This window comes from Erpetoichthys calabaricus, chromosome 8 (assembly GCF_900747795.2).
Source record: "Erpetoichthys calabaricus chromosome 8, fErpCal1.3, whole genome shotgun sequence".
In the NCBI taxonomy this organism is placed as follows: domain Eukaryota; kingdom Metazoa; phylum Chordata; class Cladistia; order Polypteriformes; family Polypteridae; genus Erpetoichthys; species Erpetoichthys calabaricus.
The window spans coordinates 79,665,372-79,688,955 of record NC_041401.2 but is presented as its reverse complement, the minus strand read 5'-3'; the positions used below and the strand labels follow the sequence as shown (position 1 = coordinate 79,688,955).

General features: G+C 36.9%; 1 protein-coding gene across 4 annotated transcripts in view; it reads right to left on the bottom strand.

Annotated features, from left to right (window-relative positions):
• Nucleotides 1–23,584, bottom strand: part of bcl7ba (BAF chromatin remodeling complex subunit BCL7B a) — a 78,549-nt gene that overhangs the window by 47,168 nt on the left and 7,797 nt on the right. Inside the window, exons 4-6 of one of the 4 annotated variants that reach the window (XM_028806941.2) lie at nucleotides 14,452–14,616; nucleotides 14,264–14,343; nucleotides 11,237–13,376 (exon numbers count right to left, since the gene is read on the bottom strand). The exons of 1 other annotated variant lie outside the window; for it this stretch is intronic. In XM_028806941.2, coding sequence (XP_028662774.1) covers nucleotides 13,281–13,376; nucleotides 14,264–14,343; nucleotides 14,452–14,616 — 341 coding nt within the window. In that variant the 3' untranslated portion in view covers nucleotides 11,237–13,280. Of the gene's footprint in view, nucleotides 1–11,236; nucleotides 13,377–14,263; nucleotides 14,344–14,451; nucleotides 14,617–23,584 lie in introns of those variants that run through there. 2 more of the 4 variants (XM_051930229.1, XM_051930228.1) reach the window with 2 other exon arrangements.

The window sequence follows — 23,584 nt, the reverse complement described above, 5'->3', positions numbered from 1 at the left end:
ATCTAATTACAAACAAAACAACAGGCACAAAATCGTCAGTTGTGTCTTTTTAAATGAATTTAGATCCGCTTCTTAAATATTTAAGAGCATCCACTTCCGATCATTGGGATACAAGCCCATGTAGGATATACCGTATCATAGGTTGGCGGCTGCCTTTCACAGGGGGGTGACTTTCTTTTTTACGATTATTAACAAATTTGTTTAAGCATTGCTAGTATTAATAATATGATTGTATATCTGGCTTGATTCTACTAACTTAAATAAATTTTTAAATCGAAGAAATATGCTCCATTCATCGCAGAATCGTTCCCGGGAGGCTGGTCCGAATCAACAGGTTTTTGGACTAGCTGGAACTTAAAGGATGTCACCGAGGGAGCGAAGAGGATCGAAACAATCTGATGGCTACCTATATCCGCTGAGAATGTAAACTGGGATGTATTAAATGTTCCTGTACTCAGCTGGTAGCATTGTAGTCACAGCCGCGCATCAGAAGACGGAAAGAATTCGGAACAAGGATAAAACACAGTGAAAAGTACTCCGCACTGGTATACTGTATCTCCATAAATGTGAAAAGTTCGATCTCATTTATAAGTTGGATGAACTTTTTCATGTCATGGCAAGTTACGGCGAGTTCAGGTATACTGTGCCCTTTGTATGCGGAAAACCAGCTTAAACTATTTTTTTCAGAAGCTGTTTTTAAGCTGGGCGGTTATTTAGTGGATGCGATCAGACGGTGAAAAAGGCAGGGAGAGGAATGGAAATAAGTGAGTTAGGAATGGTGAAAAAGCGAGAACATGCAATTAAAACTAAAATGTGTTATCCAATTATTGAAATAGTGAATGTGCCCATGTTGCTACATGCCTAGGGAGGTAAATTACATCATCCTGATTAACTCAGGAACAGAAATGATTCACTCTGTATTAATATTCAAATGAATTAATCATTCTGAACCTGGGATGCGGTAGACATATTCAGGGAACATCGAAATAGGTAAGCATGTTGGACTTGTGGACGCAACAAACTAGACTTAATCTGAATGTCAATGTACTCTTAAAATAAAGGCGTAGTAGCGGTTCTTCACAGCAAAGACATAGAAAGATCCTTAAATTTATTAAGATCATGAATAGATAATAGCAGATGAGTAAAATATCATATATATCTACCAAGTGCCCCCCCCCCATCATAACATCTGGGACAAAGACCGAAATGTATACAAATACCCATAAATTAAAGTCTGCAACGTGGACTTTAATCACTTCTGAATTGTTTGATTTGTAATTTTAAACTGTGGAGCAGAGAGGTAAATCAAGGAAAAATGTGTCTTTGTCCCAAACATTATGGAGGGCGGTATGTGGGTGTGGCTGTGTTTATATATCTTCTTATATACAGTAATATGCTATCCGTGGCTGTCCGTTTGTCTGTCCAGGATTTTGCAGCTGGCAAACCGTTTGAACCATTGACCTGAAATTTGGGACACGTATAGTACGTGATGTCTATTGTCCGCTTTCGGGATGATGATTGACCTACAAGGTTATTCCTCTTTTTATTTTTATTTTGTTTTATTGTAGAACTAGCAAAATACCCGCGCTTCGCAGCGGAGAAGTAGTGTGTTAAAGAGGTTATGAAAAAAAAAGGAAACATTTTAAAAATAACGTAACATGATTGTCAATGTAATTGTGTTGTCATTGTTATGAGTGTTGCTGTGTTTTATATATATAAAATACACACACACATATAAACATATATATACATATACATATACACATATATACATACATATATACATATATATATATATATATATATATATATATATATATATATATATATATATATATATATATATATATACATATACACATCCACATATCAACATATATATATACACATATATACACACACACACGCTTTATGGGTGATGATTGTTTTAGTCTTTTTATCTTTATTTTATTTTATTGTAGAATCAACTCCTATCTGCGCACAGCAGGGCAGCCGTGGGCGGATGCGTATGGTGTATTCACTCCATGTTATCTTGCATTGCGCTGTCAGTGGTATTTTGATAAAAGAATTTGAACAACATATAAGAAGCGTATAAATTATTAAACAGTAAAACATTAACATTTAAGAAGTAAAGTTACATTAAGTACTACTGCAGTGCCTTCGGGTATACCTCATTTTTTGTTTGCCCATTACATGCTTAAATGTATACATTTTTTGGTGCACCTACCCGAGAACATGCGACATATAACCGAGCGTGTGAGAAGCATGGATTTTAAACACGCGTTGAGTTCATCTGCTGGTCTCCCTCATGGAATAACTGGTAATGTTTGAGTAAAATCTACAGCGAGTAAAACGACATTACCTCCCATTTTTTTTTTTACGATCTCTGAGATCTTGCTTTTTTCGGTTCAAGGCTTCATAAGTTCTTTTATGTTGTATGGTGTACTTATCCCAAACCATCATCTTTGAATGTTGCAAGACTTTCGCCTTGTATGTAGATCGGGGTAATTACATTCATTGCATTCCTAGTCTGAATCACAATGTGATTGTATGGGTGGTTACCTGGCACTGTAGGGTTACCACCCGTCCTTTAAAATACGGAATCGTGCCGCGTTTGAGAATGAAATTGCGCGTCCCGTTTTGAATCAATACTGGACGTGATTTATCCCGTATTTTTTTTATCATTTTTTTTTTAAAGCAGCGTCTCATGCAAATCTTCCCACACGCATTTTATGAAGATGCCTCCTTTCCTACTTTTGATTGGGTAATACTTGATGTCATCGTTAGTTTGATTGGTGTTTTTAACTGTCCAGTGAGGAGGGCGTGTCTTTTAAGTACAGTCTGCAAAGTGTTGGCACTGAGATGTGGCGTCAGCGCCATAGTTGAAGCCCCTAACGTTGCGGTCAGCAAGTCGGCTAACATCCGCCATGTGCCGTCTTTCAGTTGCGAGAAGCAGATCATAGAATGGTTGAAACTGTTGCCCCTAACGTTGCGCCACGGCGTGTGGTTCGTTTATACCTCGTGTCTTCTCATTAAACTTTTATCTCGCGAATATGTTATTGCAATCCGCAGCGGGAGCGTTTCTATAAACTTAATTGAAACTTACGTTTTACACCGTGCTTTGTTTCCCTAATGAACATGCTTGTATGCTTAACTCGCTCCGTTCTCAATTGTTTAATTAATTTTTTGCTCTTCGCTGTTTGCGGCTGTTCCTCCATTTCCCCCTACTTCGTTCTTTTATCTCGCGAATATGTTATTGCAATCCTTAACGGGAGCGTTTCAATAAACTGATTGAAAATACTTTTGCATTTACCTTTTTAGTAAAAGGCGAGCTTTTAAGCCTGAGAAATCACCCCGTAAATGCACACGTTTAATTGGACATGTGTTAATATGTATGGTTACACAGTATTAAAAGACAGTGAACAACGTCAGTTACCTTTCTTCCCGCGTTTGATAAAAGGTGAGCTTTTAAGCCTGAGAAATCACCCCGTAAATGCACACGTTTAATTGCACATGTGTTAATATGTATGCTTACACAGTATTAAAAGACAGTCAAAAATTAACGTCATTTACCTTCGTTCCCGCGTGTGACTTGTGCTGTAAATGTCTTCCTTGTTTTTAGTTCACGTGATTACGTAGGAGGCGTGATGACGCGATACGTGACTCCGCCTCCTCCATTACAGTGTATGGACAAAAAATATGTTCCAGTTATGACCATTACGCTTTGAATTTCGAAATGACACCTGCCTAACTTTTGTAAGTAAGCTGTAAGGAATGAGCCTGCCAAATTTCAGCCTTCCACCTACACGGGAAGTTGGAGAATTAGTGATGAGTGAGTCAGTGAGTCAGTCAGTCAGTCAGTGAGGGCTTTGCCTTTTATTATTATAGATCAACTGTCGGCAGCGGCCTGCAGGGAGGCCGTGCGGCGCATGCGTACGGGCGCCGATCTCATTCTCTACCTCTTCATATCTTAAACCATTCTTGAGACAGATTGAAGACTTAAGTGACAAAACGCACTAAGTAATTGCAACACAAACACAGACTCAATCAGTTTTAACGCGAAAAGATGACGAAGAAAGAAGAGAAGAAGCGGGCCATTAGGGTGGAGAAAAGAAGAGCTGCTCAGGAAGCAGCAAAAGCATCAACCTCTGAACAAAGGAATGCTAAATGTACAGAGAAAGAGGATGAAAACTATGAATGCTCAAATCAAGTGTATTAGCCCCGTTACTGGTATAATATAACTGCTCGAAAAAATTAAAGGAACACTTTGAAGACACATCAGATCTCGATGGGAAAAAAATCCTGCTGAATATCTCTACTGATATGGACTGGGTAATGTGTTAAGAACGAAAGGGTGCCACATCGTTTGATGGAAATGAAAATTATGAGGGCTGAATTCAAAGACACCTTCAAAATCAAAGTGAAAAAATGATGCAGCAGGCTAGTCCATTTTGCCCCTCTAGTGCACCTGTTAATTTTATTAACACCAAAGCAGCTGAAACTGATTAACAACCCCCTCTGCTACTTAACTGACCAGATCAATAGCCCAGAAGTTTCATTGACTTGATGCTATATTCTGATTAAAAAGTGTTCCTTTAATTTTTTTGTGCAGTGTGTATATATATATATATATATATTTATATACTAGCAAAATACCCGCGCTTCGCAGCGGAGAAGTAGTGTGTTAAAGAGGTTATGAAAAAAAAAAGGAAACATTGTAAAAATAACGTAACATGATTGTCAATGTAATTGTGTTGTCATTGTTATGAGTGTTGCTGTGTTTTATATATATAAAATACACACACACATATAAACATATATATATATACATACACACACATATATACATATCTACATATATATATATATATATATATATATATACATATACACATCCACATATCAACATATATATATACACATATATACACACACACACGCTTCATGGGTGATGATTGTTTTACTCTTTTTATGTTTATTTTATTTTATTGTAGAATCAACTCCTATCTGCGCACAGCAGGGCAGCCGTGGGCGGATGCGTATGGTGTATTCACTCCATGTTATCGTGCATTGCGCTGTCAGTGGTATTTTGATAAAAGAATTTGAACAACATATAAGAAGCGTATAAATTATTAAACAGTAAAACATTAACATTTAAGAAGTAAAGTTACATTAAGTACTACTGCAGTGCCTTCGGGTATACCTCATTTTTTGTTTGCCCATTACATGCTTAAATGTATACATTTTTTGGTGCACCTACCGGAGAACACGCGACATATAACCGAGCGTGGGAGAAGCATGGATTTTAAACACGCGTTGAGTTCATCTGCTGGTCTCCCTCGTGGAATAACTGGTAATGTTTGACTAAAATCTACAGCGAGTAAAACGACATTACCTCCTATTTTTTTTTTTACGATCTCTGAGATCTTGCTTTTTTCGGTTCAAGGCTTCATAAGCTCTTTTATGTTGTATGGTGTAGTTATCCCAAACCATCATCTTTGAATGTTGCAAGACTTTCGCCTTGTATGTAGATCGGGGTAATTACATTCATTGCATTCGTAGTCTGAATCACAATCTGATTGTATGGGTGGTTACCTGGCACTGTAGGGTTGCCACCCATCCTTTAAAATACGGAATCGTGGCGCGTTTGAGAATGAAATTGCGCGTCCCGTTTTGAATCAATCCTGGACGGGATTTAATAAATTCACTTTGTATTCAATATTTTTTGACTTGTTTTAAAGCAGATCCATGTTTGGACAATAAATGCATTTTTAAAAAATCCCATGTGACATAAAAATACAGAACTTTCAATATGAATAAAAATCTACTTTAATATTATTGTATAATTGTAGATTTACACAGTACTATGCAAGTTCAGAGAAAAAGCAAAGGTTAATTATTGAAATTTAATATATGTTTAACATGTTGCAACCGTCCCCAACGCAACATCTGACTTCTTCAGTTCAAATCAATATTGTGCAGGATATGTAAAATATAATTAACTACAAGTACTATGGGTAATTAGCAGACAGATGTAAGTTTATAGTACAGTATGCAAATTTGGCTGGTGTAGTCCAAACAGTCTCTGAGTAAATGACGGGAATGCAAAAAGTGTTGCAACCGTCCCCAGTCTCCCCTATATATATATATATATATATATATATATATATATATATATATATATGTATATATATAGTTGAAATAGTTTACTGTCAAATAATGCAAAGAGTACACAACACGTGTTTCGCCCTAATTCTGGGCTCATCAGGCTTACACACTCACTGCATTCCCTTACGGGAATCGAACCTCGGTGCTACAGGCGAAGCACCTAGCGTTGCGCCACGGCGTGTGAGGTAGGTAACCACCCATACAATCAGATTGTGATTCAGACTATGAATGCCGTGAATATATATATATATATATATATATATATATAGAGAGAGAGAGAGAGAGAGAGAGAGAGAGAGAGGGGCGAATGCCTGTGATACTGATTGCATATTTGTAGGTGGAAATCCACAAAGGGAGCAAATGGGTTAATATGATGGGTTAATGTCTGTTAATGGCGTTTTCATTAGATAGCCATGTTTCAACCAGTTTTCTGGAACTTTTAGTATAGCCTTGAATTTTACTTGCAGAGTCCCATTCAAATGTGTGTCCAGTCGAACTTGTATGTGTGTTTCTTTTAACTGCGTTGCGATGTTCCTCCTTATCATCTCGGGGTATCAGAAGTTACAGCACGTATCCTGTCCAGAGCGGGCATAAAAGTAGCGCAAAAGCCTACAAACACGCTGCACAAACTCCTTTTGAATGCGAACAGCAAGAAGACATCGGCAGCAGAGACACATAATGCGATTTACAGCATTCCATGTAATTCATGTTCACCTGTACAGGGCGCATGCGTTGATAGCGCGTTGTCGACCCACCTCACAAACCATCTGCATACGTGGGACAAACAGGATACAGTATACAGGAACATCGCAATGCAATATATTCAGGTATATACACAGGCACAAGGTGAACTAAATATAGGTATAACAGTATTTATTCATACTTATCTATGCACCTTTTTTTTAGGAGGAAGCCCCACACAGTGGACAAATTAAATGGAGTTCACCTTGTAAGCATTTTGGGGGCATTAATCATAACCAGAATTTGTGTGTTACTAGGTGCGACAGTGTCAGGGACAGCTTCCAGGAATGTTGCAACATTGATGGTGGGCATTGTGAGCACCTAAGACACAAAACACACACACATTATATATATTTAATTTTTTTCTTGAACTTCTCTAAAGTTTTAATTTCCCCTTGGTGACAAATAAAGAGTATATATAAATAGACTAGCAAAATACCCGCGCTTCGCAGCGGAGAAGTAGTGTGTTAAAGAGGTTATGAAAAAAAAAGGAAACATTTTAAAAATAACGTAACATGATTGTCAATGTAATTGTGTTGTCATTGTTATAACTGTTGCTGTCTTTTATATATATATATATATATATATATATATATATTATATATATAATATACACACACACATAAACATTTATATACATATATATACATATCTACATATACACATCTACATATATATACACACATACATAAACACACACATAAGACTTACTGACTGAAACGGGCTTTCATTGACAATCATGTTACGTTATTTTTAAAATGTTTCCTTTTTTTTTCATAACCTCTGTAACACACTACTTCTCCGCTGCGAAGCGCGGGTATTTTGCTAGTATATATATATATACATATACACACATACATGCAGTTTTAATAACACAGAAATCAATATAAACATTAACATCATTATCATATGAGAATATGAAGTAATATATAAGAAGCACATTTCATATAAATATAAATTATTAAACAGTAAAATCTTCTTCTGTAATTTGCTACCGTGGCAATTTCTGTGTCTGTCCAGGATTTTAAATGACCTGTAGCTCGCAAACCGTTTCACCTATACACTTGAAATGTGGTACACATATAGTACGTCACGTCTACTATCCGCTTTATGGGTGATGATTGTTTTACTCTTTTTATCTTAATTTTATTTTATTGTAGAATCAACTCCTATCTGCGCACAGCAGGGCAGCCGTGGGCGGATGCGTATGGTGTATTCACTCCATGTTATCGTGCATTGCGCTGTCAGTGGTATTTTGATAAAAGAATTTGAACAACATATAAGAAGCGTATAAATTATTAAACAGTAAAACATTAACATTTAAGAAGTAAAGTTACATTAAGTACTACTGCAGTGCCTTCGGGTATACCTCATTTTTTGTTTGCCCATTACATGCTTAAATGTATACATTTTTTGGTGCACCTACCCGAGAACACGCGACATATAACCGAGCGTGGGAGAAGCATGGATTTTAAACACGCGTTGAGTTCATCTGCTGGTCTCCCTCATGGAATAACTGGTAATGTTTGACTAAAATCTACAGCGAGTAAAACGACATTACCTCCTATTTTTTTTTTTTACGATCTCTGACATCTTGCTTTTTTCGGTTCAAGGCTTCATAAGCTCTTTTATGTTGTATGGTGTACTTATCCCAAACCATCATCTTTGAATGTTGCAAGACTTTCGCCTTGTATGTAGATCGGGGTAATTACATTCATTGCATTCCTAGTCTGAATCACAATGTGATTGTATGGGTGGTTACCTGGCACTGTAGGGTTGCCACCCGTCCTTTAAAATACGGAATGGTGCCGCGTTTGAGAATGAAATTGCGCGTCCCGTTTTGAATCAATACTGGACGGGATTTATCCCGTATTTTTTTTATAATTTTTTTTTTAAAGCAGCGTCTCATGCAAATCATCCCACACGCATTTTATGAAGATGCCTCCTTTCCTACTTTTGATTGGGTAATACTTGATGTCATCGTTACTTTGATTGGTCTTTTTAACTGTCCAGTGAGGAGGGCGTGTCTTTTAAGTACAGTCTGCAAAGTGTTGGCACTGAGATGTGGCGTCAGCGCCATAGTTGAAGCCCCTAACGTTGCGGTCAGCAAGTCGGCTAACATCCGCCATGTGCCGTCTTTCAGTTGCGAGAAGCAGATCATAGAATGGTTGAAACTGTTGCCCCTAACGTTGCGCCACGGCGTGTGGTTCGTTTATACCTCGTGTCTTCTCATTAAACTTTTATCTCGCGAATATGTTATTGCAATCCGCAGCGGGAGCGTTTCTATAAACTTAATTTAAACTTACGTTTTACACCGTGCTTTGTTTCCCTTATGAACATGCTTGTATGCTTAAGTCGCTCCGTTCTCAATTGTTTAATTAATTTTTTGCTGTTCGCGGCTCTTCCTCCATTTCCCCCTACTTCGTTCTTTTATCTCGCGAATATGTTATTGCAATCCTTAACGGGAGCGTTTCAATAAACTGATTGAAAATAGTTTTGCATTTACCTTTTTAGTAAAAGGCGAGCTTTTAAGCCTGAGAAATCACCCCGTAAATGCACATGTGTTAATATGTATGGTTACACAGTATTAAAAGACAGTGAACAACGTCAGTTACCTTTGTTCCCGCGTTTGATAAAAGGTGAGCTTTTAAGCCTGAGAAATCACCCCGTAAATGCACACGTTTAATTGCACGTGTTAATATGTATGCTTACACAGTATTAAAAGACAGTCAAAAATTAACGTCATTTACCTTCGTTCCTGCGTGTGACTCGTGCTGTAAATCTCTTCCTTGTTTTTAGTTCACGTGATTACGTAGGAGGCGTGATGACGCGATACGTGACTCCGCCTCCTCCATTACAGTGTATGGACAAAAAATATGTTCCAGTTATGACCATTACGCTTTGAATTTCGAAATGAAACCTGCCTAACTTTTGTAAATAAGCTGTAAGGAATGAGCCTGCCAAATTTCAGCCTTCCACCTACACGGGAAGTTGGAGAATTAGTGATGAGTCAGTCAGTGAGTGAGTGAGTCAGTCAGTCAGTGAGGGCTTTGCCTTTTATTATTATAGATGTGTGCAATGTAAAAAATAATGATTTTTTTAAACTATCGCTTTGTATTATTTATTATAACTGTAGAACCTTTTATAATCTGCGGTGGGTTGGCACCCTGCCCAGGATTGGTTCCTGCCTTGTGCCGTGTTGGCTGGGATTGGCTCCAGCAGACCCCCGTGACCCTGTGTTCGGATTCAGCGGGTTGGAAAATGGATGGAACCTTTTATAATTGTAAGATATTGCATTTCCACGTTTGTAATTATTTTTAAAAACGTGGTGCATATTTTACCACATTCTAGGTAAAATCATGTTGCCTTCACGGTCAGTGCTTGTGTGTTTGGGGGGGCATGGATTTTCTAATAAGGCAAGGGCGGTGGTGGGGAGTGACTGGGCAGAATCTAACCAGGGCACCAAATGGGCCATTACCGCCACTGGGTGCAGGTCTTGTGTTTGGTTTTAAGAGTAAGTTTGATTTTATACGTGTAAACGTGGTGTAGCTGTACAAAAATCTACTGTAAGTTATTTGGACATCTTTCCAAGGTTTGCTTATTATCCTTTCTACGTTTTGTTTTATTCAATTCTGGTAGTTGGTGACAATGTGAAAAACTTTGCAAATACTGTAATGTAAATTCTGCTTGACACAAACTAACTCTTCTTTATACTGCATAACAGGAAGTTTCATCTCACAATATGCCTATGATAGCAGAATCAAGGATGAACATTGTCTAAGAAATTAATAATGCAATTGATAAAAATATATAGTTTGTTTTATTCACAAATACAGGTTAATCATGAAGTCTGAGTGATAAAATACATAACTGTTAACACTCAGGAATGAATTAGGACTGTCTTTCAGATTACTACACATACTGAAAACAACTTGGGGAGTATGAAATAAATTAAAAACAGTGCTTTACAGTCCATCCAAAATCTCTGTGGTCAAAAGAAGTGATTAAAGAAGTTTTGGTTGCAGCATGTTCTAAATGCACTTATTATTTACATCACAAATGAGGGATGTTTCTAAACTGACAAAAAAAAAAACAAACAAATTTATCATAAAAGGTTGTGTTTTTAGAAGTATCAAGTGAGATTATAATATTTTAACTCATTGGAAAGAAATAAGAAAAAATTAAATCTGTCTACAATTCTAAAGAACATCCCTCAATCTCAGGCAAAAAAATGCAACATTTAAAACAATATTTTTTGCCTTCTGCATGTTAGAAGTGATGAGATGATCACAATGTAGAGAAATTATTCACACATTCAGGCAGAAAATCTCAATGGGCAACCTTAGGACCCCATCAAGTCTTGTTTATTTGAAAATACAATGTCAAAATAACATTTCTTTTCAGTAGGATTGTCAGTTCCACAGGAAGCAGCATTCAGTGATTTCCCGCCCCCCATTTCTATGAACTGTACATTAGGCATGTGTCTCAGATAATGCAGGTATGTTCAGAACATGACTTACTAGACACATGCATATATAAAATGTTTTTTTAAATACATGTGCACACAGAGCCTGCCCACACTTCACGTACATGTTGTGCAGTTTTTAGATAGTCAGATGAATCTTTGATGTATACAGTTTACATGGCGCAGCCCTAGACTCATTTATAATTAAAAGACTGCATGTCAAATGACACTTTACATTCCAAAAATATCATACTCTGCACACAAACCAATTAAAGGTAAATGAGATGCTATTAAAAAAAAAACACACACACACAAACAAAAACACACCACATTCCTCATATAACAATTGGTCCATTTAACCAGAAATGAACTGTGTGTTATGACTACGTACCTATTGGCTTGACTGGGTCTTCAGATCACACCAGCAAGCTCTCTTGAAAGTACTAGGTAGACAAATCATCCCTCAAATCCTATTGTCTTCATATAGTCAATTATTGCATCTCACAAACTAAGTAAGAGACCTTTTAATTACTGCCTTTTGCATAAATTATTTAGCATTTTTTGGCTTCTACTATTTCTAGCACATTCAAAGTGCCGTGCATATATTTTCCAAAATTTCCCTGAGTAACAAAGTGCTGAACAACCCAAGACTCCAGCTGAAGCCCCCTCTCTTTCAGAGTGGTAAATGAGAATGCCTCACATAACCACCTTGAAACAGGTACTGATGAAAATTTGCTCCTTAAGAAACTGGTTTGGGATTTTACCACTGGGCCCCAGTGGTTCAGTATGTAGAAAAATACATCCGAATTAAGTGCATAGCTACATAAGAAACAGTCTATAAAGCACAAAATTATTCTAGTAACGCATCACAGCAATAAATGATGATGGTGAAGCAACAGCAGCTAAGTGTTCTGATATATGTACCATGATTAGAAGTCACTTTTAAAAAAATATATTTAAATTTGCTTTAAATGCTGCTTCTAAGAATTTAATCCACTGACACTACTGTGTCCTATCAGAACTCCATCAGTAGTTCAGGTCCACCTTCAAATAAATACAAAGCTATGTTGGTCACCTACTCTGTTACTATACTTCCTCTGTAGACCATACATGAGATGGCCTTCAGTTACAAGCTAGCACTAAACAGCTAATGATAACCAAGTAACACTTATTGACAACTTCAGCAAAATAACAAAATGAGAGTAGTGGGATACATTTCCCCCATCTTAAAAAAAAAAAGCTGTCTGTGGTAAATCTGTAGCATAAGGAATAACACAAGATCACATTAAATAAAATCCTCGCTGGAGAGGGTGTTCATGTCTGATCTTTAACTTAAAATACTGCAATGTAATGTGAACATAAGCATTCATAATTAAGATAAACACAGATCAATTCAGTTTTATGATTCTCACATAGTGCTTGTGTAGCCCTGTTTGTAATAACAGTCTAACATAGTTAAAATCAATAACATGAATCTATCCCACTTCCTTTCTCTCCTATAGTCTTTGATGACCTGCCTGATGTCTGTTCCAACTGGTAAATTATTTTAGTTCTTTCCTCTGAAACTTGAATTATTGATGTTCCCCAAGGCTGGACTATGTCCAGAGCAATATTTTTGCTTTTTGTTCTACAAGAGTTAAAATGGAAAGCAAGCCAGTGCTGACCAGATTTATTCACAAAACTGTTGTTAGTTGAAACTCTCTTGGGAAACAAGTTCACTGGATTCCTTATAGATACTTGAGATGTGCAACGGGAGAGAGAGTATAGAGTCTGCTACTGTAATACACGGGAATAAGCGCTAGACATCACCTGAACAGGCATTAGGCCCTAATGAAATAATCAGTACACTTAATCACAGTCTTGACAATTTTCTCACACTGGCAGAATGACTGCCAGGCCTAGTGTGCTAGCTCTGTGATGTTGCCTGAAGGACGGAACAGTAGTCTGGGCGCATTCTTTTCATTGGTGGTGCTCCAGAATTAAAGTCATCTTCTTCAACAACCTATACAAAAGAAAAGAAAAGAAAAAAAAAACTTTTTTTTTCCTTAAGCCATTGTTACTTCCAACTATTAGATGATGCAAATTAAAAGAAATAATACAGATGTACATTGCAGCTGCAAAAATGCATTTTTAACAACATTCTAGTAGGAAAACTCTTAACATACAGTATCTGTCAACAACTCTTTAATAAAAAGCTATTCATATTCAAATCAAATCTGGTCATTTATGTCTGATTGACATGTACGACATTCATTGTAATGTTATCTGTAAAACCAATACAGAATTCATTTAAATACATGCACAAATACTAATTCTATATGTACCCCTGGAGCAGGGCTGCAGTAACCGTTTTCTTTGAGCTATGGGTTAAAATGTCATACTATCTGCTATTCTGTGGACATAAAAATCCGAAAAATTTCTTGGTCAAAACAAAACTGAATACCAATATAAACAATGCTGCACATCCTCTCTTTGACACACTAACACTGAGTACTTGCAGCCAATTAATTACTCAGCAGAAGTGTCAAGAAACACTACTGGCACTAAGTTATACCAACAGTAAATATGCCTGAATATAATGCCTCACTGTGACTGTGACTACCAAGTAAGAAGTTGTCTTTCTTTTTAATTTTTTTTTGTCATTCTGATGTGTGCTCAGATCAGTGTATGTGTGCGTGTATACTGCATACAGTATATATTTAAACATTTATTTATTTAATAAGCTTCTGTAAAAAGCCCAATTTCCCCTGAAGGGACAAATAAAGTTCTCACTCTCTCTAAAGATGGCTAAATAAATTTTTCAATTGAAAATTTAATGTACTGTAGACATTTAGCTTGCACATTTGGGGTTACCATTCTTAAAGATTGCTAGCAATATTATTTCCTTACCTGAGAGGCAACAGGTATAAGAACCTCTTTAGTCAACGTGGGAGGCTCATCTATTACTTCACAGGTTGACAATGATGAATCTGTTAAAAATAATAATAATAACAATAATATAGAAAACAATTTGATGTTTAAATACTGAAAAAGTACAGCGTGTGAGTTTTTTTTTTTAAATAACAGAAACTATGCACCTTCCATGCTCTCCTGCCCCAGAGTGGGAGGCTGAGAATCGTCTGTCCTGAAGTCTGACATAGGGGCTGGGCTGACAGGCTCACTGGGCTGAGGGCTTGAATTGCTGCTGCTGTCTGCCTTGGGCTGATAGGAGTCTGAAAGGGAGCTCTGGTTGCTGTTTTCATCTGTAAGAAATGTATATCTTAAAAAAAAAGAAACAGATAATCTGTAGTTCTGTCAAAACAGACTGACAATGTTACAACCAACTTAGGGTTTCTGCCACCTTATATAGAATGAGAGGTTCATACATGAACAGTATCAATCTGGGAAATTACTGGACCATACAGTATATATGACCCACGAGGGTCTATTGATTTACTTATTCATGTGAATCAAGAAAACTTGGATAATTATTTGAATTGGGAAGGTTCAAACATAAATTGTTACAGGAAAGGGCACAGGTATGACGGAAGGTATGTCAATGATCCTTGGACACCTACATCACAACTGTGTTTGTTTAAAGTAAAGTAGACATACAACATTTTTATCTACCTGATTTTCGAACAATGAACTTCAATCAGAAAGATTATTACAGACACACAGTAAACAATATTAAGGATGGGAAACTGGAAAAAAAGTGGAGTCAGACATAAAGCAGCCAGGATTCTGGCTTATGTTACAGCATTTTTATAGTTTTGGAGCTGCAAAATGCTCAATTTTCACTAAGTGAGCATAATGCACCCTTAGTTTCAGTATTCTCTTCACTAAAGGAAAACAGCAGCTGTGGACATATAGTACATGGGATGAGGTAGGAGATATACAGAAGTAATTAGCTATATCAATTTCATCTTTGGCTTGGACAGGAAGTGGCTCCCTTATTTCATACTGTTTCATTTCCCAACACTTGCAAGCACAGAACCATACAGAAAAAAAACAATACTTCGCAAAATGATCAAACTTGTCAGATTTTTTTTTTTTTTTATAACATTGCTCAGGTGTCTTGAGTGGTTCTCTCATAACAGTGCTTGCCCGTTATGTGTTTATTTGCCATGTTTTTTTGTGTACTTGACCCAGTGTACAAGTGTATATGGACCAACATAAATTGCCAGGTCAAGCTTTATTATTACACTTGTGGCGAGCGGTTTTGGGGATTGGTACCCAGCTGGGACACCTGGAAGGACCAGAAGAGGGATTACGCCTCCTCCAGACCATGAGGGGGCAGCCACCCTGGTTGGTATAGGGACCACGGGAACAGAGCATGGAAGCTCAACCCTATAGGGGCCCGTGGTCACTGCCAGGGGATGCCCGGATGCCTGAAGAGCCCTGGACGCCAGCACTTCCGCCACACCCTGAGGTGCTTGCGGAAGGAAAACCAGGGACACCTGGAGTGCTTCTGGGTGCTCAGCTGGCACTTCCGCCACACCAGGAAGTGCCCGCGGAAGTTCATTGGGAGGCAACTGGAGCATGTCCGGGTGAACATAAAAGGGGCCCGCCTCCCTCCATTCGAAAGCTGGAGTTGGGTGGAAGTGGACATAGCTCAGAGGAGAGGGGCGGGGGCGGCGAAGAGAGAGAGGCATTGTGATAGAGGCCTGGACTAAGGATGATTGGTGCAGGGGCACTGGGTTGTGCGTACACAGTTGTAAATAGAAAATGTACAATAAATGTGTGTTTGGGTGTAAACCATCGATCTCTGCCTGTCTATGTTCGGGCTGCTTTCCACACACTTTATTCTGACTTTGATCACGCATAGCATCAACCTTGTAAGCTACTGGTATATTAAAAAGAAAACCTAAATGTATGGAAAAAAAACTATTGTGTAATTCCAATTATTTTAAGTAGGTGAAATTTTTGGTAGGAACTTCTTACCTCAATTTGCTTTTGTGACTTGAACATATGTTGTCTGTCATCACATATCAGGTTTGCTGTAACCTAATTAGTCTTTTGTGGTCATATATCAAATAAATGCCTGTTTGCATTTATAATTGCTGTTTGCCCTTTTAGTCACAAAGCTTATTATACAAGGATGCTTAAAGATGTCACATCATAAACACTAGGTACTTGCTTCTGCATAATGAGCAACTTGAGACAAGAATTTATCAAGATATGTGGGGAAAAATACACATTTTTATTCAGTTAATTTAAAATGTATAAATGGACAGCTGGAAAATATTTATAGTTAACTCTGAAATTCCTGTACAAATATGAGCGTCCCACCATCTGTGTAGGCCTTTTTGACCTTTTCTTACCCCCAGCACCCCTTGTGGTATTCTGCTCTTATACAGGAAAATCAAATTGAAGTATTTGGTTTACTAGCACTAGTAGTAATATTGTCACATATACAGAGTACAGTGAAATTCTTCTTACTAAAATGTCCAACCAACACGCAACACACATCACTCTCTCTAACACCATGTTAAAAAAAGAATAAATTAAAATACACAATTTGCATTTAATAGAAAAAAAGCACAACACCAGTATTTGTCACTCCAATTTAATGCTTAAAGAAAAAGTATCACACTAAAGACAATCTGTGCACACATTAAGCCTCTCTCATTATTTCTTAAATTGGGCATAGGAATTCCATTTAATCAACCTTGGTGTCACAAAACAGAAATTTAAAATGTTATAAAAGAAAGTATAATTTTATACTTATAACTAGCAAAATACCCGCGCTTCGCAGCGGAGAAGTAGTGTGTTAAAGAGGTTATGTAAACATATATATACATAAACATATATACTTATATATACATATCTACATATACACATATCTACATATATACATATATATATATACATATACACATCCACATATATATATATATATATATATATATATATATATATATATACACATATATCAACATTATATATTATATATATATATATATATATATATATATATATATATATATATATATATATATATATTATACACATACAGACACATATATATACACATATATACATATCTACATACATACACATATATCTATCTATCTATCTATATATCTCTATCTATCTATCTATCTATCTATCTATCTATATATCTCTATGTATCTATCTATCTATCTATATATATACATATATATCTCTATCTATCTATCTATCTATATATATATACATCCCCGTGCTTTGCAGCGGCGAAGTACTGCTTTTAAATTTTTATTAAGAAGAAAACCTTTTTAAATTGAGTGAAAATATACTAATAACAATTTGTTAAGGATCTGTTTTTTTGTGAAACTGACTTCACACAGCCTCTCCGCTGTTTTATAAACGAACGTCATATAAGGTCTTCCTTTTTCGTTGCTTTGCCAACGGAAGCAGCCTTTTTATTTAATCCTGTTTTTACGATTGTTCTGTTTGTATATCAAGTTGTCAGTTCAGCACTCCGGTTGTAATATGACCAAGCCGTGCAAGCACACTCTTGAGAATGCAACGTATAGTTGTACAGGAGAAAAGCAATCTTGCCTGAAATCAATGGCAACCTTTTGTAGGTCTATGAACTTAATTTAAACTTTAGGTTTACACGGTGCTTTCTTTCCGAAGTACCTGCACTCATGAATATGTCTGTATGCCTCAGTCGCTCAAATACACGCGGTTCGCACCGGCGAAGTTCTGCTTTTAAATTTTTATTAAGAAGAAAAGAAAACCTTTTAAAATTGAGGGAAAATATACCAATAACAGTTTGTTAAGGATCTGTTTTTTTTGTGAAGCTGCCTTCCCTCGAGTGATCACTTCGAGCTTTAAGCCTGAGAAATCACCCCATACATGCACACGTTTAATTGCACATCTGTTAATATGTATGCTTACAAAGTATTAAAAGACACTCAACAATTAATGTCATTTACCTTCGTTCCCGCGTTTGACTCATGCTGTAAATCTCTTCCTTGTTTTCACTTCACGTGATTACGTAGGAGGCGTAATACGTGATGACGCGATACGTGACCGCCTCCTCCATTAGAGTATATGGACAAAAAACAGGTTCCAGTTATGACCATTACGTGTAGAATTTCGAAATGAAACCTGCCTAACTTTTGTAAGTAAGCTGTAAGGAATGAGCCTGCCAAATTTCAGCCTTCTACCTACACGGGAATTTGGAGAATTAGTGATGAGTGAGTCAGTCAGTGAGTCAGTGAGAGCTTTGCCTTTTATTAGTATAGATTATTGACATGCATGTTTAAACATTACTTATTTTGAGATGGGGGAAGGGTTCGATATTTTCGGTGGAACTGAATGATTTTGCAGCCCAATGTGATTTCTTTTTAAAACACCTGCAGTTATATCAAAATCTAAAAAAAAAAATAAAAATATCACACGTTTTGCCATTATGTCAGAAATAGGAAGTGTGAAAGATTAATGCAGACAACTACATAAACATATTCTTACTAAAGATCAACATAGCCAGGGTAACTCTTGTCCTGAAAGTTACTCATTTTCCTATGTTTATATTTTGTCTTAATCTATAATAATAAAAGGCAAAGCCCTCACTGACTGACTGACTGACTCACTGACTCACTCATCACTAATTCTCCAACTTCCCGTGTAGGTGGAAGGCTGAAATTTGGCAGGCTCATTCCTTACAGCTTACTTACAAAAGTTAGGCAGTTTTCATTTCAAAATTATACGCGTAATGGTCATAACTGGAACCTCTTTTTTGTCCATATACTGTAATGGTAGGCAGCAAGATGGCCGTAGGAGACTGAGTTGCGTGTCGCGTCATCACGCCTCCCACGTAATCACGTGAACTGACTGTGAACTCAGTACGTAGAAAAGAAGGAGGAGCCCCAAAGAGCACAGAAGAAAACATTCATTACACAATTGACAAGGCAGCGAAACAATAAGAAGCGAGTGAGTGACGCATACAAGCATCTTCATAAGACACGAGGTATAAAAAAGCACGGTGTAAACCGTAAGTCTAAATTAACTTTATAGAACCGCTCCCGCTGCCGTTTGCAATACCATATTCGCGAGATACAAGTTTAATGAGAAGACACGAGGTATAAAAAAGCACGGTGTAAACCGTAACCTTAACTTTATAGAAACGCTCCCGCTGCCGTTTGCAATGCCATATATTCGCGAGATACAAGTTTAATGAGAAGACACGAGGTATAAACGAGAGTTTGCATCACTTTGTAACAGTTAAAATTGCTGTAGCGAGAAACTTTTAACTGCCGGGTCTTAGCTAACATTAAATAAACCCGTGGACATCGCAACATCACACAAGACAGTGGCTCACGTGAAGTGACTGAACGCAGCAGGAGTGATCTCTTCCATGAATCAAACCTGTTCAAAAAACACATTACACAATTGATAAGGTAGGAAAAGAATATGAAACAAGGCACGGTATAAACCGTAACTTTAAGTTTATAGAAACGCTGCCGTTTGCAATACCATATTCGCCCCTGCGAAGCGCGGTGATTTTGCTATATATATTAAACTATTTCAACCATTGTATGATCTGCTTCTCGCAACTGAAAGAGGGCACCGTGACAGAAGTTAGCCGACTTGCTCACCAACCACAAGCGTTACCTGGTAGGTAACCACCCATACAATCAGATTGTGAATCAGACTACGAATGCCTGCAATGTAATTACCCCGATCTATATGCTGTCAAATGAACGAACCTCACGCCGTGGCACAACGTTAGGGGCTTCGCCTCTACGTCCGAGGATCGATTCCCGTAAGGGAGTGCAGTGACTGTGTACTCCTGATGAGCCCACAATTACGGCGAAACACGTGTCGCATACTATGCATCTTCAAAGCACGGTGTAAACAGTAAGTTTAAATTGAGTTTATAGAAACGCTCCCGCTGCCGTTTGCAATACCATATTAGATGACTTTGTAACAGAGTTAAAATTGCTGGAGCGATAAATTTTTAACTGCCGGGTCATGTCGCGTGTTCTTGGGTAGGTACACCAAAAAATGTATACATTTATGCATGTAATGGGCAAACAAAAAATGTACTATACCCGAAAGCACTACAGTAGTACTCAATGTATCTTTACTTCTTAAATGTTAATGTTTTACTGTTTAATAATTTATACGCTTCTTATATGTTATTCAGATTCTTTTATCAAAATACCAGTAACAGCGCACTGCACGATAACGTGGAGTGAATACACTTGACATGACCATTCATAGTATTTATCCTCTTTCTCTGTACGTTTACCATTCATTTGCTCAGAGGTTGATGAGCTTGCTGCTTAATGAGCAGCTCTTGACCCTAGCGTCCCGCTGCTTCTCTTCTTTCGTCGGCATCTTTACCCGTTAAAACTGATTTTTTTTAAAACTTAGTATGTTTTCTTTAATTTTTCAGTTAAGCTGGCACTTAACTCTTCAATCTGCCTCAAGAATGATTAGCGAAGGTGGTAGACAATGAAAACGTCAGCCGTACGCATCCGCCACGCACGCACTGGTGCGCGCAGCTGTGAGTTGATTCTACAATAAAATAAAATAAAGATAAAAAGAGTAATAACTTGCAGCACCGCTATTCAATTACACTTGCCTAACGCCTCTCCTAAGGGGAAATACTGTGGGATCTGGGCATCCGTCAAAGCAGCAATCACAAGCCCGATTAGAAAGCGGGAAGCTGTGATTTGTCCTCTCCCTCCCATGTAACAATCGCAGCCCGTGTTGCAACGCACTATGTATGTATATGTATATATGTGTATGTGTGTGTATATGTATGTGTATATATATATATATATATGTATTCATATGTGTGGGAAAGCGAATAGTAGACGTGACGTAGTATCTGTGTACCAAATTTCAAGTCAATAGGTGAAACGGTTTGCGAGCTACAGCTCATTTAAAATCGTGGACAGACAAACGAATAGCCACAGTAGTGTTTTATAGAAGAACATTTTACTGTTTAATAATTTATATTTATATGCAATGTGCTTCTTATATATTACTTCATATTCTCAAATGATAATGATGTTAATGTTGTTTATATTGATTTCTATGTTATTGTAAGTGCTCTTTATTTGTGGAAAAATAAATTTGGCAATTAAACTTATTTTATACATACATTTTATTTTTTTTCTCTTGCACTCAGTCAGCGAATCCACTGGGTAATCAGCTATATATATATATATATATATATATATATATATATATATATATATATATAGATAGATAGATAGATAGATATATGTGTATGTATGTACATATACAAATATGTATATATATGTATATATGTTTATATATATGTAGATATACAAATATGTATATATATGTATATATGTGTATATATATGTAGATATACAAATATGTATATGTATATATATGTATGTGTCTGCGTGTATATATATATATATATATATATATATATATATATATATATATATATATATATATGTATGTGTATATATATGTTGATATATGTATATATATGTGGATGTGTATATGTATATATTTATGTATATACAGTATGTTTATGTATATATATGTTTACATAACCTCTTTAACACAGTACTTCTCCGCTGCGAAGCGCGGGTATTTTGCTAGTCTATACTAATAAAAGGCAAAGCCCTCACTGACTCACTGACTGACTGACTGACTGACTCATCACTAATTCTCCAACTTCCCGTGTAGGTAGAAGGCTGAAATTTGGCAGGCTCATTCCTTACAGCTTACTTACAAAAGTTAGGCAGGTTTCATTTCGAAATTCTAAGCGTAATGGTCATAACTGGAACTTGTTTGACTGACTCACTCATCACTAATTCTCCAACTTCCCGTGTAGGTAGAAGGCTGAAATTTGGCAGGCTCATTCCTTACAGCTTACTTACAAAAGTTAGGCAGGTTTCATTTCGAAATTCTTCGCGTAATGGTCATAACTGGAACCTGTTTTTTGTCCATATACTCTAATGAGGAGGCGGAGTCACGTATTGCGTCATTACGTATTACGCCTCCTACGTAATCACGTGAACTGAAAACGAGGAAGAGATTTACAGCACAAGTCAAACGCGGGAATGAAGGTAAATGACGTTAATTGTTGACTGTCTTTTAATACTGTGTAATTGTTGAGTGTCTTTTAATACTGTGTAACCATACATATTAACATGTGCAATTAAACGTGTGCATTTACGGGGTGATTTCTCAGGCTTAAAAGCTCGCCTTTTATTAAAAAGGTAAATGCAAACTCTTTTCATTCTGAAGGGCACAAACCACGTTAGATTTCAGCCGTTAAACGCGCAAAAATGTCAGTACACCCGATAAATAAGCGCAACATATTATCAGTTGTATTGTATGCTTACAATACATATAGAAATGTGTTAATCGTTAACTAATATTATGGGATGGTGTTTTTCGACTCATGCCTTGATTTAAACGATTGCATGTCTTGGTGGGTTTGCGTAGCTTATTGTCAACTAGCAAAATACCCGCGCTTCGCAGCAGAGAAACAGTGTGTTAAAGAGGTTATGAAAAAGTAAAGGAAACATTTTTAAAATAACGTAACATGATTGTCAATGTAATTGTGTTGTCATTGTTATGAGTGTTACTGCTTCGCAAAAAAACAGATCCTTAACAAATTGCTATTGGGATATTTTCCCTCAATTTAAAAAGCTTTTCTTCTTCATAAAAATTTAAAAGCAGTACTTCGCGGGGATTTAGATATATATATATCTATAATAATAAAAGGCAAAGCCCTCACTCACGGACTGACTCACTTATCACTAATTCTCCAACTTCCCGTGTAGGTGGAAGGCTGAAATTTGGCAGGCTCATTCCTTACAGCTTACTTACAAAAGTTAGGCAGGTTTCATTTCGAAATTCAAAGCGTAATGGTCATAACTGGAACATATTTTTTGTCCATACACTGTAATGGAGGAGGTGGAGTCACGTATCGCGTCATCACGCCTCCTACGTAATCACGTGAACTAAAAACAAGGAAGACATTTACAGCACGAGTCACACGCGGGAACGAAGGTAAATGACGTTAATTTTTGACTGTCTTTTAATACTGTGTAAGCATACATATTAACACATGTGCAATTAAACGTGTGCATTTACGGGGTGATTTCTCAGGCTTAAAAGCTCACCTTTTATCAAACGCGGGAACAAAGGTAACTGACGTTGTTCACTGTCTTTTAATACTGTGTAACCATACATATTAACACATGTCCAGTTAAACGTGTGCATTTACGGGGT